This window comes from Monodelphis domestica, chromosome 1 (genome assembly GCF_027887165.1).
Source record: "Monodelphis domestica isolate mMonDom1 chromosome 1, mMonDom1.pri, whole genome shotgun sequence".
NCBI lineage: Eukaryota > Metazoa > Chordata > Mammalia > Didelphimorphia > Didelphidae > Monodelphis > Monodelphis domestica.
Genome location: NC_077227.1, coordinates 70,817,664 through 70,833,370, shown reverse-complemented (window position 1 = coordinate 70,833,370; position 15,707 = coordinate 70,817,664). Strand labels below are relative to the sequence as shown.

At 42.8% G+C, this 15,707-nt stretch overlaps 1 protein-coding gene across 5 annotated transcripts in view; it reads right to left on the bottom strand.

Annotated features, from left to right (window-relative positions):
• Window positions 1-11,829, bottom strand: part of CPEB1 (cytoplasmic polyadenylation element binding protein 1) — an 81,156-nt gene extending 69,327 nt beyond the window's left edge. Inside the window, exons 1-3 of one of the 5 annotated variants that reach the window (XM_007478563.3) lie at window positions 11,537-11,700; window positions 2,841-3,011; window positions 660-834 (exon numbers count right to left, since the gene is read on the bottom strand). In XM_007478563.3, the coding sequence (XP_007478625.1) occupies window positions 660-735 (76 nt within the window). In that variant the 5' untranslated portion in view covers window positions 736-834; window positions 2,841-3,011; window positions 11,537-11,700. Of the gene's footprint in view, window positions 1-659; window positions 835-2,840; window positions 3,012-9,646; window positions 9,877-10,375; window positions 10,560-11,536 lie in introns of those variants that run through there. The other 4 variants (XM_016428000.2, XM_016427999.1, XM_007478562.3 and 1 more) reach the window with 4 other exon arrangements.
• Between the last annotated feature and the right edge of the window lie 3,878 nt (window positions 11,830-15,707).

Here is a 15,707-nt window from a genome sequence, read left to right as displayed (position 1 = left end):
ACCACTTTCATTTAAAAACCTCCACATACTGATATATATACATATATGCTTTATTTACATATTACAACTTTAGAAAGATTAGTGTTACACATCAATTATCCCAAGTTATCTTTAAGAGTATTAGTCTTTTGTAAGTAGCAGTTGCTTTGTTACAAATAGAAAATTTTTATGATGCTTCTACACACCTTTGATAATCAGTGAATGTTTTACTCCAGTTCAGTCCTCAAGTAATTAAGATGAAACAGTTAATTAAAATTTCCAAGAGAAAGGTAAGGCTTTTGCTCCTTCTTAACAGGCTGAGAAAAACTCTATAAAACCTTAGACATCTGGACACAGGAACCATTACCTAAAAGTTTTCCAGTACTTTTAAAAATACTCTAACCCAATGACATTTCAACATAATTCTTATTGATAAATGTCTTCAATCTTCCATTTGCATTCCAAAACTAAATTCTTGAGTACTGTAAATGTCTCCCATAGAAATGCAAACCCCAATTGGCATTATAATCAGAAAGTATGGCATTTTTCAGATATTTGTTATTCTTTTAAAAAATAAAAAATTTAAAGCTATCCAGAATACTAGTGTAGTAATCTACTCCAGCTATCATAATTATGAACTTAGCTGCACCTCCCTCCTTTCTGCTGTATACCAACATCACCTGACAAGTGATCGTGCCTTCCTTTTGTTATAGGTGTTGTGCAGACTCGACTGAAATCCAGAGAGTTGTCCAACATGGCGTTTATTCTACGGAAAATATCAGCATTGCTACAGGTTGAAAGTGCAGGGGCTTCAGGGCTATCCCAGCAGTCTTTGATCCTCCCTGTGTCTTCTTTCTAATATAACAGAGAAAAGATTAATTTAGCCCAAACATCTCAACATTATCAAGTTAAATCAATAATGAACTAATAATATTAGTCCTTTACTCAGTAACCTGTTAATTTCTTATACCTAGGAATAGTTTTTAACTCATAGATCTTGACAAAAATCCCATCAGGTTCTGTGATAATGCTTTGAAACTATCAAATGTGATAGGGAGTAGGATCTAGGATTTCATTGAAATAGGGAACTCAGATGGAAAAAAATAATCCCTCTACCAATTCAGATCAGCACATTTTCTGCAATTTATAGCCTTAGTGAGTTAATCTGCCCACTAAGAATTTGACTTGCCCAAAGTCATAAAGCCAGTACGTCAAAAACACACTTTGAACCCAGGTTTTCAACTATTAATACATGTGTAAGCAATTATTAATATGAACACTTTTGTATGTACAGAACACTGTGTTAAAAGAGTATATAAAGTTATTGGAAAATATATGGTTTGTGCCATCAAGAAACTTGGTCTATTAATCAATGTAAAAATATCCTGCAAGATGGTCTAATTTGTCAAACCAATGTGAGGATTCAAAAAAAGGAAGGTAGACATTATTATTTAGCAGTTCTTAAGGGATAGTTTTGTTTTCAATTCTGCTCAATCAAAACCTAAGAAATATTAAAGTTAAAAAAAAAAACTCCATGAACAAAAGCAAGGAAGGCAGAAACATAAGCAATGCTAAGTCGAAGGATAAACAGAAGACTTAAAGCAAAGTGTGCTGTTCCACTCCTGCTCCCCTCACAGGGCTCCACATGGTCCCATCCCCTTCTAAGGGGTCAACTACTGAGGATAGAGCTTTATAACTAGGCACTGTAACAGCCTTCAGCAGGGGGCAGGAGAATAGAGATCAGGTCCTTTCATCCCTCCCTGAGATAAGCAATTCGCTCTGAATTATGCAGGTACGATTCATCATACAGAATCTATTTCCATATTGGTTATGTTTTGAGAATACCTTGAGTTTTCTATTTATTTTTCTCCTTTGAGTTTTCCTGAAGATCACAGGGAACTTTACTGTTGATTTTTATGCCATCATATGCTTACTCAATCACTAACAGTGAAAATGAATCTTCATTCCTTTTGTCTGCCTTTAACAGTTTGTACTATAGATATTTAATAGTCAATAGACTAGTATAGAATCCAATTTTCTTGGGAACAGAAACCATATGGTATTTTTGCATACCACAACATTAATCTTTAATATCATTTCTAGCTGCTCTAGCCTTCAATTATGGCAGATTATGATTTCTGAGATTTTTTTAAATATAAAAAGTTATTTATGAAGTTCTAAACCAGGGAGAATGTGGTTTTCTACTCTGCCCAATGCTCAGAATTCTTCTATTAATAGACAGCTAGCTTAAAATGAGATGTTTTAAACAGCCTGTTTTTTTTTTTAATTTCACTTACTTGGGGAAAGGGATTTTCTTTTTAAACACTTCCTGCTTCAGAGAGTATTTGTAAATTAAATCATGAGCAGCATCAAGGAATTATAATTCATTTTGCTTAATCATTAATAACATATTTTAGTTTGCCTTTGATAACAACTGACCTTATAGAACAGTTATTCATACCAATAACATATGCATACATTTATCTACCTGGGGGCCAGAAGACCCTAAAATGGTCTTTAAAAGCTAATCTATGTTTTTGCACATTCAAAAGATGAAAAATTTGGTTGCCACAGTAACTCTAATTCTTCAGAAGTGCAAACAAACCAAAACACCTCAAACATGGTTGGGGGGTTTTTGGCTCAATGATAAACCGATCTAAACCTGACTTCTCTCATTTTCTGAGTTCAGCAAACCTTGAGAAGTTTCTTTCTCTAACCAAGGAAGGTCAGCATACATTTCCCTCCATTCAAATGTTGCCTTACTGCAACTGAAAAAGACACCTCCAAACAAGTGTTCAGAGAGACTAATATTTAAATTGTGCCTGTATGGCTACATTGAATGGAACATAGAGAATACTGACCTCTGTTAGCTTTTCCTTGCCTTACTCCACCAGTCCCAAAGGGCCTTTATAGTATCCCGAATAATGTATAAATCTTGGAAAGGAGCCTTTTGCATTTCTCTGCTGTAATGTCTCAGAGAAGAACCCTGCCCCAGCACAGGAGAATCATTCCTAGCACATGCTATGCTGCTTCTGTGGACATCAAGAGAAAAGAATGCTACATTACTTAATAGGACAAACACTATCTATCATGGTTGCATTGTCCCACAGAAGCAATTGAAAGGGAGCAGGGAGATACTGTTCTTACAAGCCAAGCACTGTGCTAAATTTAAGTGCTTTGAATATTTAGGAACTTTTTTATCAAAAGACTCAGCATCTCAGTTTTGAAAGACTAATATAAAGGGAAATTCATCACATTAGAACAAAACAATTACTGCAGAACTTGCAGGCGTCTATTTCCCATAAAAACCTAACTGCTCCCAAATGAGAAAAACTCAAGTAAAGCACTGAAATTAATTTTAAAATTGCCGTTTTGTCAAACATTTAAGTGCCTACTCTGTACAAGGACTTATGCTGGCACTAAGGAATTTTTAAAAATTCTAAACCATAATTTCTGTCCTTATTAAGTAAATTCTAGTTAGGAATACAAGGGAAACATTACAAAGTAGTAGAAGATACTAGGCTAAATATCAAATGAGTACCATAGAAATTAAATAGCACAGGTGTTCACTAGAAGTAGTTACTAAAGAATAGGGCTGGCTGGCAGAAGAGGCCTTATATTGAAGAGGGACAATGAATAAACTTATCTAGATGAGAATATGGAATTATCTTAGGGTAATAGTGGATGATATGACTAGAGAGATAAGTAGGTCATACTGTGTCTTTGAATGGCAAGCTAAGGAGAATGAACTCTCAGTTCAGAACCACTCTATGGGAGGGAGTAGTAGAAGAGGAAGTTTTATAAATATGAAACTGGCAACTGGAGGCAGCCTGGCATATTGGAAAGCACACTAAACTTGGAACACAAGACCCAATTCCACCTTCCACTACAACCTGTGAGAATCTAAGTAATTTATCTCACTGGGTGGGTCTTTTTTTTAAAAAAACCTCTTACCTTCCATTTTAGAATCAATACTATATATTGGTTCCAATGCAGAAGAGTGGTAAGGGCTAGGCAACGGGAGTTAAGTGACTTACTCAGGGACACACAGCTAGAAGTGTCTGAGGCCAAATTTGAAACTAGGTCCTCTTGTCTCCAGGTCTAGCACTCTATTCACTAAGTCACATAGCTGACCCCAGGCCAGAACCTTTTCTAAGAGGTTCAGCAGAGTTGGGAGTCCCCTTGCATTATCTCCAGGTCCATGCTCCATAACCTGGCCGAATCTAAGCTTTGAAAATATGCTATTAATAATGGAGATGAGAAAAGACAGTTACAAGAAGAAAAAAGAATCTACGAACTTTCACTTGTCAAAGGGAAGGTTTGGTTAGCAGTTTGAGAAAAAAAATCTATACTTTTTGGTCTACAAACTCAATGAGTCAATGTTGCGATAAGGTGGCCAGAAAAATCTGCAACTATCTAAGGTTATATGTTGAAGGGTGTCCTGGAATGGGAAATCAAGAATTCTTTCTAGACTTTGCCCTGGCCAAATACCATCTGGATTAGTGCCCAGTTTTAAAGCCCATGTTTTAGGAAGGACCATCAATAACTTGAATAAACATCCAGAAAAAAATCGACATACCAGGAGGGTAAAGAACCTCAAGATCATGCCCTCTGAGATGAGATTATAGATGCTTAGTCTGAAGAAAAGACTTTGGGAGGGCAGTTACATCTTCAAGTCAGTCAGATTAGATCAGAGGGATTTGACTTTTTCTAATTGACTCTATGGCAGAACTAAAAGCTATAGTTGGAAAATGCAAAAAGATTAAAACTTGAAACAATGACATTTTATGACAACCAGAGGTACAAATATAATAGGTACTTAAGAGGGTAGTGAACTCCCCCTTCATTAGTGGTCTTCAAGCAGAGATGGATTACCTCTCAGTTACTTAGAGAGTTTTGGGGAGAAGGATAGTTTCACCAGAACAATTATTGATTGGGAACTATTGATATGGGCATAAACCATATAAAGACCACAGGACACTCCCTCAAGGAGTTTACCATCTAATTCTAACTAGGAAAAGATCAGAAGTGATCCTGATGAAAACAGGGAGAACTGAAGATGGGGTTGCTCAAGATTCTCATTTTTGGAGAGAAAGGAAAAAGGGAGAGATATTTTAAGTTCCACATGGATATGTCTAGCAAATAGAGACATGGAGACAAAAGTCCAGAAAAGAAGTCAGGGCTGAGAATAGACTTTGGAAGTCATCTTAAGTAGGTGAATGCTTAAACTTTAAACAAATGAATATACTATGAGATGACAGGAGTTTAGACCGAGTCTCCAGTGGGTTTTAAATGTGAGGAGCAGGAATGGGAGAAGCTGCAAAGAAAAAAATGGAATAGAGGTCAAAGAATAATGAAAATTTCATCAAAGTTGAAGAGAAGTGAAGGGAAGAGAATTTCTAAAAGAAAGGCAATCAATATTATAAAGTAGGACATATAGAAATAAAAATAACACTAGTCACAATTTTGCCAATAGATCCATGAAAGAGCAAGTCACAAATTTAGTTTCTAAACTTCCAAACATGTAGGGATTGAAGCAGATCTTATCTAAGCTCACAATTCTATAAATGAGGAAAACTGTTGATATAGTCATTAGGAAGTCACTATTGATCTTAAAAGAAGTTTCAGTACAGTGATGAGGAAGAAATAGGTGGGTAAAGGGAGATTTTATCCAGACTTTACATTAAAACCTTATCATTCCTTCATATTAACAGCTGTATTTAACAACTTCACTTCAAAGACTGTCTCACATTTCCTCACCAACAGCTTAGTTTCTGACCTTTTTCAGAGTTAACCTTAATAATGATGTTACTCCCTAGAAACAACCAATAATGCAGCTGACCAGGTTACTGCAAGTTTTATCTCTGAAGTTAGAATTCTAGGACAAATGAAAATTCTAGGATGTTTCAAATTAAGTTGAAGGATCATAAAATTAATTGTTTGAACGAAAATAAAACAAATTCAATTTCATTAAAAATGACCACCTCAATCAGGATACAGGTGATCCCTGAACCTTTTCAAGTCCCAAAAAAGGTGATAATTACTGCTGTTTCATGCCAAGCCAAGAAAGTAAAATCCTCTCAGAAAATGCCTGTTTCTCTACTAGTTAAGACTTCTAAAGTTCATCCTTAAGAACACATCCATAAGAACATCCTTAAGAAATAAGGAGGATGAAGCAGCTAGGTGGCTCAGAGGTTAAAGGGCCAGGTCTAGAAACTGGAAGTTCTGGATTCAATCTGGTCTCACATACTTCCTAGCTTCGTGACCCTGGAAATTTTGCCTTACACTTACCATACTTCCGCCTTGGAACCAATCAATTCTAAGGCATAGTAAGGTTTTACAAAGTAAAAATATAGGAGACTGAGGCATTGCATAGGAAAGCAGATCTGTAGATCAGGTCTTTTCCTAGTCTCCCCACTAATTATACCTTCTGATAATTACTTTCCATTTACCTTGCATGTATCTTGTGCGTACATAAATTGTTTGTAGAGCTCCCAGAGAGGAGCTACTTATATCTTTTTTTTTTGTATCCCCAGATATAGTTCTGGTACATAGTAGGCACTCAATAAATGCTTTTGACTAATGTGGCCAGGGAAAAAGCAGACTAGGATTTATATCAAAATGGGATTCTTTATCCTTTTTGTCATGAACCCTTCGGCAGTCTGGTGAAACTTGTGTCCCTTATTAGAATTTATTTCTAAAAATTTATATTTGAAAGAAATGCTCTATTTCAGTTAGATGTAAAAATAAAGGTATAATTTCCACCCCCCATCCAAGTTTAAAGATCCTCTGGAATCTAAATGACCCACTGAAGTAGTCCAAAGTTAAGAACATCCATCTTACAACAAAAGATATTGTTTGCAACTTGAAGTTATAATCCTTTCTTCTTCCTCAAATCTACTAGACAATAACCCAATAACAGAAAGTCTAATGATTTAAATGGAAAAGTACTAGAGTAATGATATTAGCAAATGGTCCCTTAGGAGGAAAATAAAAAGTGAGAACTGAAATAATTTTATTGGCACTGAATTTACTATTATCTTAACAGATCCAAGAAACCAATTATTTGCAAAACTCTTTTAGTTACTAAATCAAGACTAAATTCCCAACTTAGTTTCAGATTGGTATGGGATTAACAATTTGGATTAGAAGGCAGCTGGAGATATAAAATAATATTTAAGTTTCCAATGCCTTACCAATTGTTGATTTTTCAGCCTCTAAGTGAAAAAGCTATATTTAGATAATGAATATACCTACTAGCAAAATCAAATCAACAAAGCTTATCACATTCTACTACCAGCAAACTTGAGTCCGTTCTGTTATTACAGACTTTAAAGTGAGCCCCAAACTATTCCTGGAGGAAACCTGCACTATGAGCTGTTCCCAAAAGGGCCTATTCTGTAGTGTTGAAATTTTGATTAGTACTCTCTGGAAATCTAAGTTGGTATGGGAATTATAGTCGAAGGTAAATTCTGCATTTAAGATGCAGACTACATTTTCTGACCCTTAAGGTTGTTTTATAATTGAAGATTAATCCAGTTATAGCAGAGAAATATTCTGGCAATTTTAGTTAATATCTGACCTGCCCACTAAAGGAGGCAGGTATCTCTTTCAACACCAAACTTTACCTATCTTTCCTGAACCTAGCCAGTATTAGATCAGCCAACACTGTCTCCACACAAAAGGAATGGTAAATGCAAGCACGTTCCTGCCAATATCAATATTGCTGTGCCAGTGGTTTAGAACAGCCATACTAACTTCAGCAGCAACTAAATTTAAGTTTTTCTCAACCTGCAGAGGCTTATTAGAACGGCAACTAGCAGGAAGCAGGTAACTAAAACCTGTCTTATCAAGTTATTTACATTAAACAACTTGGCCTAAATCTCTCTCTGAAAAGAGATTTATATGAAGTTTAATTCTATGCAGTCTTCCCTGCTCTATTCATCCTTTTCCTTGTTTTCATATCTGAAGTCTAGGAGTCTAAAAATGCCACTCCCTTTTCCCTTACTCAAAACTCCACTTAAATTTTTCATTGGTTTAACTCATTGAGGAAATAATAAACCAATTACTTAACGCCCAAACCTTTTAATGGTGGTAATTATACTTGTAACGCTCTCTTTCCTACTGCACATGCAGTCTCCAACCATATAAGATATACAATACAAATCATAGAATATGATTTTTGTAAGAGGGATCAAAGATATTTGGGGAAAGGGGAGTTTGCCTTCTTAACTATTAACAGGGATAGACACACCCTTTTTCTACCATTTTCACTGATACCACCCAAACCAAAGCTTTTAAGAATTCAAGGGTAAGATTTTATAGGAAGCCTCCTCCTCCCACCCTCATCCCCAGTCATCACTCATTTTTTGCTGTTAAACTTGCTTCCCTTCAGTGAACCTTGGTTGTTAAGAAATTGTCCTGAGATACACATTTGGTGTAGATTCATAGATTTGAAAAGTTGCTGAAAAATACTCAACCCGATTTTTAAATAAGATCTATTTTTAAACCTGATACATACCACAATATACAATCAAAACAGTTCCCTTAATTTTCAGGCCAACATCCATAAATTAGATCATCTGATCTAAATCACTTAATGTCCAGAAAAGTGCTCTGTACATTGTGTTTCGAGTTCAGCTGTTTGAAAACACTCAAAAAGCCTGATGAGACCTCTATGTTTTGTTCCAATATCAGTTTCCTTACAGGCTAGCTACAACTAAGTGCCCTTTTGTTATATAAGCTCCAGAAATGACATAGGTTCTGCAGCTGTTTATGCTTCCTCCTCCAGGCAGCTTCTTGAGAGCATTATAACAAAATCAGAGACACAGGAAACAACTTGTTTTAAGTGCATGTACAGTCTTTATTTTTTTTTAAACCTATTTCCCCAGACGCTGAAGATCTTCAAAGCAGATGGTTCTCAAACACTATTTCTCCAGTGGTATCAACCTGCTTTTTTGTAAAGGGAAAACTTCTCCCCACTAGAAAGTAATCATATCCTTTCCATGTTAGTGCTATATAATCGGGACTTGAGAAAAGCTCATAAATTATGGTAGTCCATGACTAGAAAGAAAGCCCTTGCCAAAGAAGAATATATTAAACGGACTCCTTTCAGCTGGACCTATGGTGGCATCCTCTAAGCATGCAAAAAGCACACTTAACATGTCATAACTACCCTCTAACTTCTAGTTTTGGAGGCTATTCCCCCAAAGAGGGGGGGACTACACAAAAAATCCTATTTCATAGCCATGAACCATGCTGTTTTCCTCCAGTGAAGAATAAATCTTGACACATTAGAAAATGTGGACTTCTTTTCAAATAAGTTTATATTCTAGAAACCTAGTTACATAGTTTGTTTTTTTAAACCATCAGGTTCTGTGAGAAAAGAAATCAAAGACAGGAAATGTGCTCTACCAGTCAAGTTTGCAAAGACCCCCTCATTGAGATTTTAACTTTCTTCTCCATCCCATTTTCAAAATCTTTAACCCTCCATTAACAGTATTTCTCCTGTTCCCATGGGAAAAACAAAAACAAAAAAAACCCAGTCAATCCAAAATAGAAACTTTGCTACCAAAGTAAATTATCAGTAACCAGGGAAATGCCCAGCTACCTTGGAGGATTAAAGCAAGGAACAGATTAAATACTCCATTTCTCCTGGCTAACTCACCAACTAATTCCAAGGAGCATTTAGGGGGAACTTGGAGTCTCCTTCTAAAGTCGGGGTGGGTGGTGCAAATAGCCAATATCGAGTTATCACCACCCAGTACCGGAGTCTGGAGATCAGTAGAGAGCTCTAAAGGGGTGGATCTGTCCTTAGTAGGTGGTTGTTAAGAGGTGGGGTTGGAGGCTGGTTGCACCGCTGCCTCCACACGCAGAATATTGACAGGGCAGAAACACCTGGGAAAGGATCACGAACCTCGGGTGAAACGCCCCCCAGAACAGTAACTCCTCGCTGAACACGCAGCTAGCTGGGTCTTGGCGGGGGCGCCCAACCGGTTGGGCACCGTCCGCCAGAGCCCACCGCACCTGGCCTCGACTCGACCTTCGAGCATCCTCCTCCTCGCTCCGAGGGAAGCAAGTCTGACCACCTGCACCCATCCCGTCCTCTCTAAAAAGCCCCCCCACCCCACCCACCCCCGCTGAGGCTTAAAGGCTGAACCGGCCTCGGAATCGGCCTGCCCAGGCGGGCCCCTCCCTGGCCGCCACCCCTCGAGTTCCGGGGCCCGGGAAGAACCCCGAGGGTCCGCGTTCACACGTGGACACCTCGCGCTCGCCGGCTCCCCCTCCCCCCAGAGGTCTCCACGGTGCCGGGCCCTAGGCGGCCCGGCCCAACCCGCCCAGTCCGCTCAGCCGGCCGGCCCGGGGCTGACGTGGCTGCGTCCAGGCCCCACCCTACCTGGGTGGCGGCCGGCAGTAGCGGGGACGGCCGCTCCGGCCTGACTCGGCCCGTTACTCTGGGACGCTGCCTGCCTCGGGAAGGTCAGGCCCCTCCGAACCGAGGCGGCGGCGGCTGCGGCGGCGACTCCGAGCGGCCCCTGGCTCCGCGCTCCCGGCGCCGAACGTGTGAACCACGTGACCCTCCTCCCCCACCCACACCCAACCCACCCCCGTGCCCGGGCGGGAGGGGAGAGCGCGCGGCGGCCCGAGGGAGAGGCCGAGACGCCCTTAAAGGAGCCGCGTCGCCCCAGGGGCCGTCGATAGCTCTCACTCTCTCACAATCCGGCACGCGCTGTGCCGTCTGCACCTGGGGGAGGGAGGGGGATGGCGCCTCAGCCAGGGCCCTGAAGGGGGCTACCCCACGTGGCGCTTCGAGGCGCCTCGGGGGCCCTTCCCTTCCCGAGATCCCTGGGGCTTGCGGATAATGCCCCTGCCTCCGAGCTTTTTGCATGACTCAGCAACAGCAGCAACTGCGACTACCAGCGGGGGCGCCGGTCACGTAGAACAGCGACTAGGGGGTGAGGCGGAAGGCCGGGGCTGTCGGCCGTCTGATCCTATTACCTGTCTCGCCTCCCATCCCGCCTGGTCCAGTTCTATCTCCTGCCACACGAAACGCATCCATCCCTTCATGCCCTTCCCAACCCCACGCCACCCGCAGCTGCTTCCACTTCAGCAAAATGTGCTTTGTTTGCGTGGGAGGTCCAAGAAGGCTCAGTGAGGGGCCCCCAAGGGATCTCCAGAGGACCCTGGTGCCTTTCAGTCAAAAAAGCCACAAAATCACGGAGTAGAAGCGGGAGTCCTTTCCCTCAAACAAACACGAGGTTCCACGCTCGCGGACATGTGACTCGCTCCCCGAGCCTCTTTCCCCACATACACACACACACATCCAGAACACGCTGCCCCGCAATCCGGGGCAGGGCCGTCGCCCCATGGGGGCCGGGTGCAGGGCACTTGGGCCCTTGGGCAAGCGGAGTTCGTGGGGTTGCACCTGCATTGCCTCGGGCGTGGTGCCAGCTGCCCGCCCACGAACCCGCCCGAGGCGCGCGGCTCCTGGCCCAACAAGGCGCGCCATGCGCTGGGCTAGCTCCCCCAACCCATACCCCCCACTCGGACCTCTTACCAGGGAGAACGCCATGGGGAGGGCCGGGCCAGGCCCACGCTGCCCGGCCTGGATGGGCGCGCTCCCCCGCACTGGCACTGGCCACCTCCGAAGAGCTATTTTTGCAACCTGCCTGGGCACAGCCCGCCAGACGGTTTATGAAGCTCGAGGTAGCGGCCGTGCCCCCGCCTCCTGCGTCCGCCCCCGCCTGCACAGCCAACTCGGGACACCTGCTTCCCCCAGCTCGGGCACTAGCTCGCAAGTGCCGTCCACCCTCGACGCTGCTCTGCGCGCGCCCCGCGCCCCCGACGCCCTTCGCACACTCGCGTCCCCTCCCCCAGAGAGGCTGGGAGGACGTCTGCCGAGGGCTGGCGCCTCCTACCCCACCCGGTTCGGGATACCCTTAAAGGGGACGCTGCCCCCGGGCGTGGGGTTGGGGTTAGGGAAGGTCCAGCAGGCGGGTGCTAGAGGTCACCAGCCTTTTGATGCAGAGCATCCGCCCACTCCAGAGGGAGGTGGTGGTGAGGAGGGAAGGGAGACCGGATGGGCTGCGGGGCTAGGGCCCCTTCCTACAAACACCTCCCCGCCCACCACCATCACCCCCACCATTTGGGTCAGTCAGAGCACTCCAGAACCCTCGACGTGAGTCTGGCTGGGCCTTGCTTGCTACAAAAAGAGCCGAAGGCTGCAGAAAGCACCATCCCCGGGCGGAGGATGTGCTGGCCTTCCCGTTGCTTCTGCAAGCCGCAGAATTTTGGAGGGCGCTGCTGAGGATTCTCCAGGGTTCTGGCCACGGCCCTTTGGGGAGCTCCCCCGACTCCCTTCCTCCAGTAGGTTCACTAAGAGGAAAACCCAGATGCTTTAGTAACACAGAATGGGCCTCTAATTTTCTGAGGCAAGGATGGGTCTGAAACAACCTCCCTTATTTGGAGGTGGGGAAACCTCCTTTTCGCCTCATTTACATAGCTCCCAACTATTCGAAGGGTTTAGAAATTTGGAGTTTATCAAAGCCAGCACCCTTCATTGCACCTGAGGCCCAAAGAGTACCCTGTATGGGAGGATAAAAGGGAAAGAGTAAATAATGACTTGTCTTGGGATCAGTTCTGGAGACAGGAGAGCAGTAAGGGCCCGGCTTAAATAAGGGTCCCACAGCTGGGAAGCCCCTGAGGCCATATTTGAACCCAAGTCCTCCCCACTCTGGGCCTGGTGCTCTATCCCCTGTGCTACCCAGCTGCTCCTGAATAAGCATTTATTAAAAGTCTTCTGTGTGCCCAGCACTTTACATTATCTCCTTTGATCCCCACGACTCTGGGAAAGTAGCTGCTATTATTATCCTCCTTTTCTTGTTGAGGAGACTAAAGTGAAGTGATTTGTCCAGGGTCACCCAACTAGTAAACATGGAGAGATCTGATTTGAATTGGGGGTTTTCTGACTCCCAGTCGTCTGTGTACAACTCCCCACCATAGGGATAAGGGTGAGACTAGGAACCTCTTGACCCCATTTCTTTCCCATTTCTGCATTTTCAGTGCTAATTTTAGGTACAATTATGTTACTCAATGTTCTCACACTCATTCCTCCCCCCCAACCCACTACTCTAAGGACAGTCCAGTGCCCCTCAGCATCCACTGATAGTGGAGTTATTCATTTTCTTATAGGACTTTTCCCACCTATTTTGAGATAGGACTGAACCTGACTAGAAAAGAAGATGAATAATTCATTTCTTAGGTGTAAGAAAATAAACTGGGGTGTTGGGGGGTCAGGTGTGTGTGTGCCGTGAATAGTGTGAGGGGGAGAAGGAAACCAAGGATCAACTATAATGAATGGTTCTGGAGACGGTCAGTCAATAAGTATAAGCACCTACTATGTGCCAAGAACTGTGCTAAATGCTAGGGAATACAAAGATTAGGAAAAAACAGTCCTTGCTTTTAAGGAATTAATGGGAGAGACAGCATGCAAACAACTACATCCAAACAAGCCATATTCAGGATCAATTGGAAGTAATCAGTAAAGGGAAGACATTAGCATTAAAGGGGATCAGAAAAGGTTTCAATCGAAAGGTGGGATTTTAGCTGGAACTTGAGGGAAACCAGGGAATCGAGGAGGGAGAGATGAGAAAGAAGAGTTCCAGGCCTGTGGAAGAGTCCATGAAAATGCCCTGAGTCAGGAGATGGAGTATTTTCTGTGAGGGAAAAGGAGGCCAGTGGCAAGCACTCAAGTCCTTAGACAGGAGACTGCCTTTTTGACTTGTCCTAAAAACCTTTCTATATCTTCATCAGTCTCCACACCATCTCACATCTACATGGGAACTACCTCTGCAATCCACCTAGAATTATTTATTTGCGCTCTATTTCTCTCTCTCTCTCTCTCTCTCTCTCTCTCTCTCTCTCTCTCTCTCTCTCTCTCTCTCTCTCTCTCTCTCTCCTTTCTCTCCTTCCTTCTTTCTCTCCTCTGTCTTTCTCTTTCAATCTCCTTCCTTTCTTCTCTCTGTCTCTGTGTCTCTCTGTGTCTCTCTCCCCTTCTCTCTCATTCTCTACTTTCTTCTCTCTGTCTCTATCCCTTTTCTTTCTCTCCTTCCTTCTTTCTCTCCTCTGTCTTTCTCTTTCAATCTCTTTCCTTCCTTTCTTCTCTCTGTCTGTGTGTCTCTCTCTGTGTCTCTCTCTGTCTCTCTCCCCTTTTTCTCATTCTTTCTCTACTTTCTTCTCTCTGTCTCTATCCCTTTTCTTTCTCTCCTTCCTTCTTTCTCTCCTGTCTTTCTCTTTCAATCTCTTTCCTTCCTTTCTTCTCTCTGTCTCTGTGTGTCTCTTTCTGTGTGTCTCTCTGTCTCTCCCCCCTTCTCTCTCATTCTTTCTCTACTTTCTTCTCTCTGTCTCTATCCCCTTTCTTTCTCTCCTTCCTTCTTTCTCTCCTCTGTCTTTCTCTTTCAATCTCCTTCCTTTCTTCTCTCTGTCTCTGTGTCTCTCTGTGTCTCTCTCCCCTTCTCTCTCATTCTCTACTTTCTTCTCTCTGTCTCTATCCCTTTTCTTTCTCTCCTTCCTTCTTTCTCTCCTCTGTCTTTCTCTTTCAATCTCTTTCCTTCCTTTCTTCTCTCTGTCTGTGTGTCTCTCTCTGTGTCTCTCTCTGTGTCTCTCTCCCCTTTTTTCTCATTCTTTCTCTACTTTCTTCTCTCTGTCTCTATCCCTTTTCTTTCTCTCCTTCCTTCTTTCTCTCCTGTCTTTCTCTTTCAATCTCTTTCCTTCCTTTCTTCTCTCTGTCTCTGTGTGTCTCTTTCTGTGTGTCTCTCTGTCTCTCCCCCCTTCTCTCTCATTCTTTCTCTACTTTCTTCTCTCTGTCTCTATCCCCTTTCTTTCTCTCCTTCCTTCTTTCTCTCCTCTGTCTTTCTCTTTCAATCTCTTTCCTTCCTTTCTTCTCTCTGTCTCTGTGTCTCTGTCTCTGTCTCTGTCTCTCTCTCTCTCTCTCTCTCTCCTAAATCCTTAGCAAGACCCTTTCAGGAAAGTGGGAGAGAGGATTTAGAATGGACAGAGACAGAGAAGAGAGAGAGAGAGAGAGAGAGAGAGAGAGAGAGAGAGAGAGAGAGAGAGAAGAAAGGAAAGAAAGATTGAAAAAGACAGAGGAGAGAAGGAAGGAGAGAAAGAAAAGAGATAGAGACAGAGAGGAGGAAGTAGAGAAAGAATGAGAGGGAAGGAGAGAAAAAAGAGAAAGAGATGGAAAGAAAGAGGGAGAGAAGTAAAGAAAGGAAAAGAGAAGGAAGGAGAAAGAAAGGAAAAGAGAAAGAGAGAAAGAAAAGGAGATAGAAAGAGAGAGAAAAGCAAGCAAGCATAGGAACTTGGCCTGTCCCATTGGAATTTGGATTGAGTCCTCTAGCCTACCCCATACTCCAAACAAGAAACTGTCATCTGGGTTTTAGGTATGAAAAGAAAGATCCTGAATGCAAGTGTTGTCAATGCTAGTTATACTAATCCCCAGCTTCCCTTCTCTATAGAATGGTCCTACTCTACTCATTGTTTATGGGCCTGTGATTGGCATCTCTGGGATCACTGAAAGGGCGTAGGCAGGCTTTTTGATCACTAGCAGTGGGAGGGGAAAAACTCCTTGGTAACACTGAACAAATTGCACTAAGCAGGAGAGGCTTATTAATGCTCTTTACCCCCAAGATTGTTCATTTGTACAATACTCTCCCTCATTTTTTAAACCT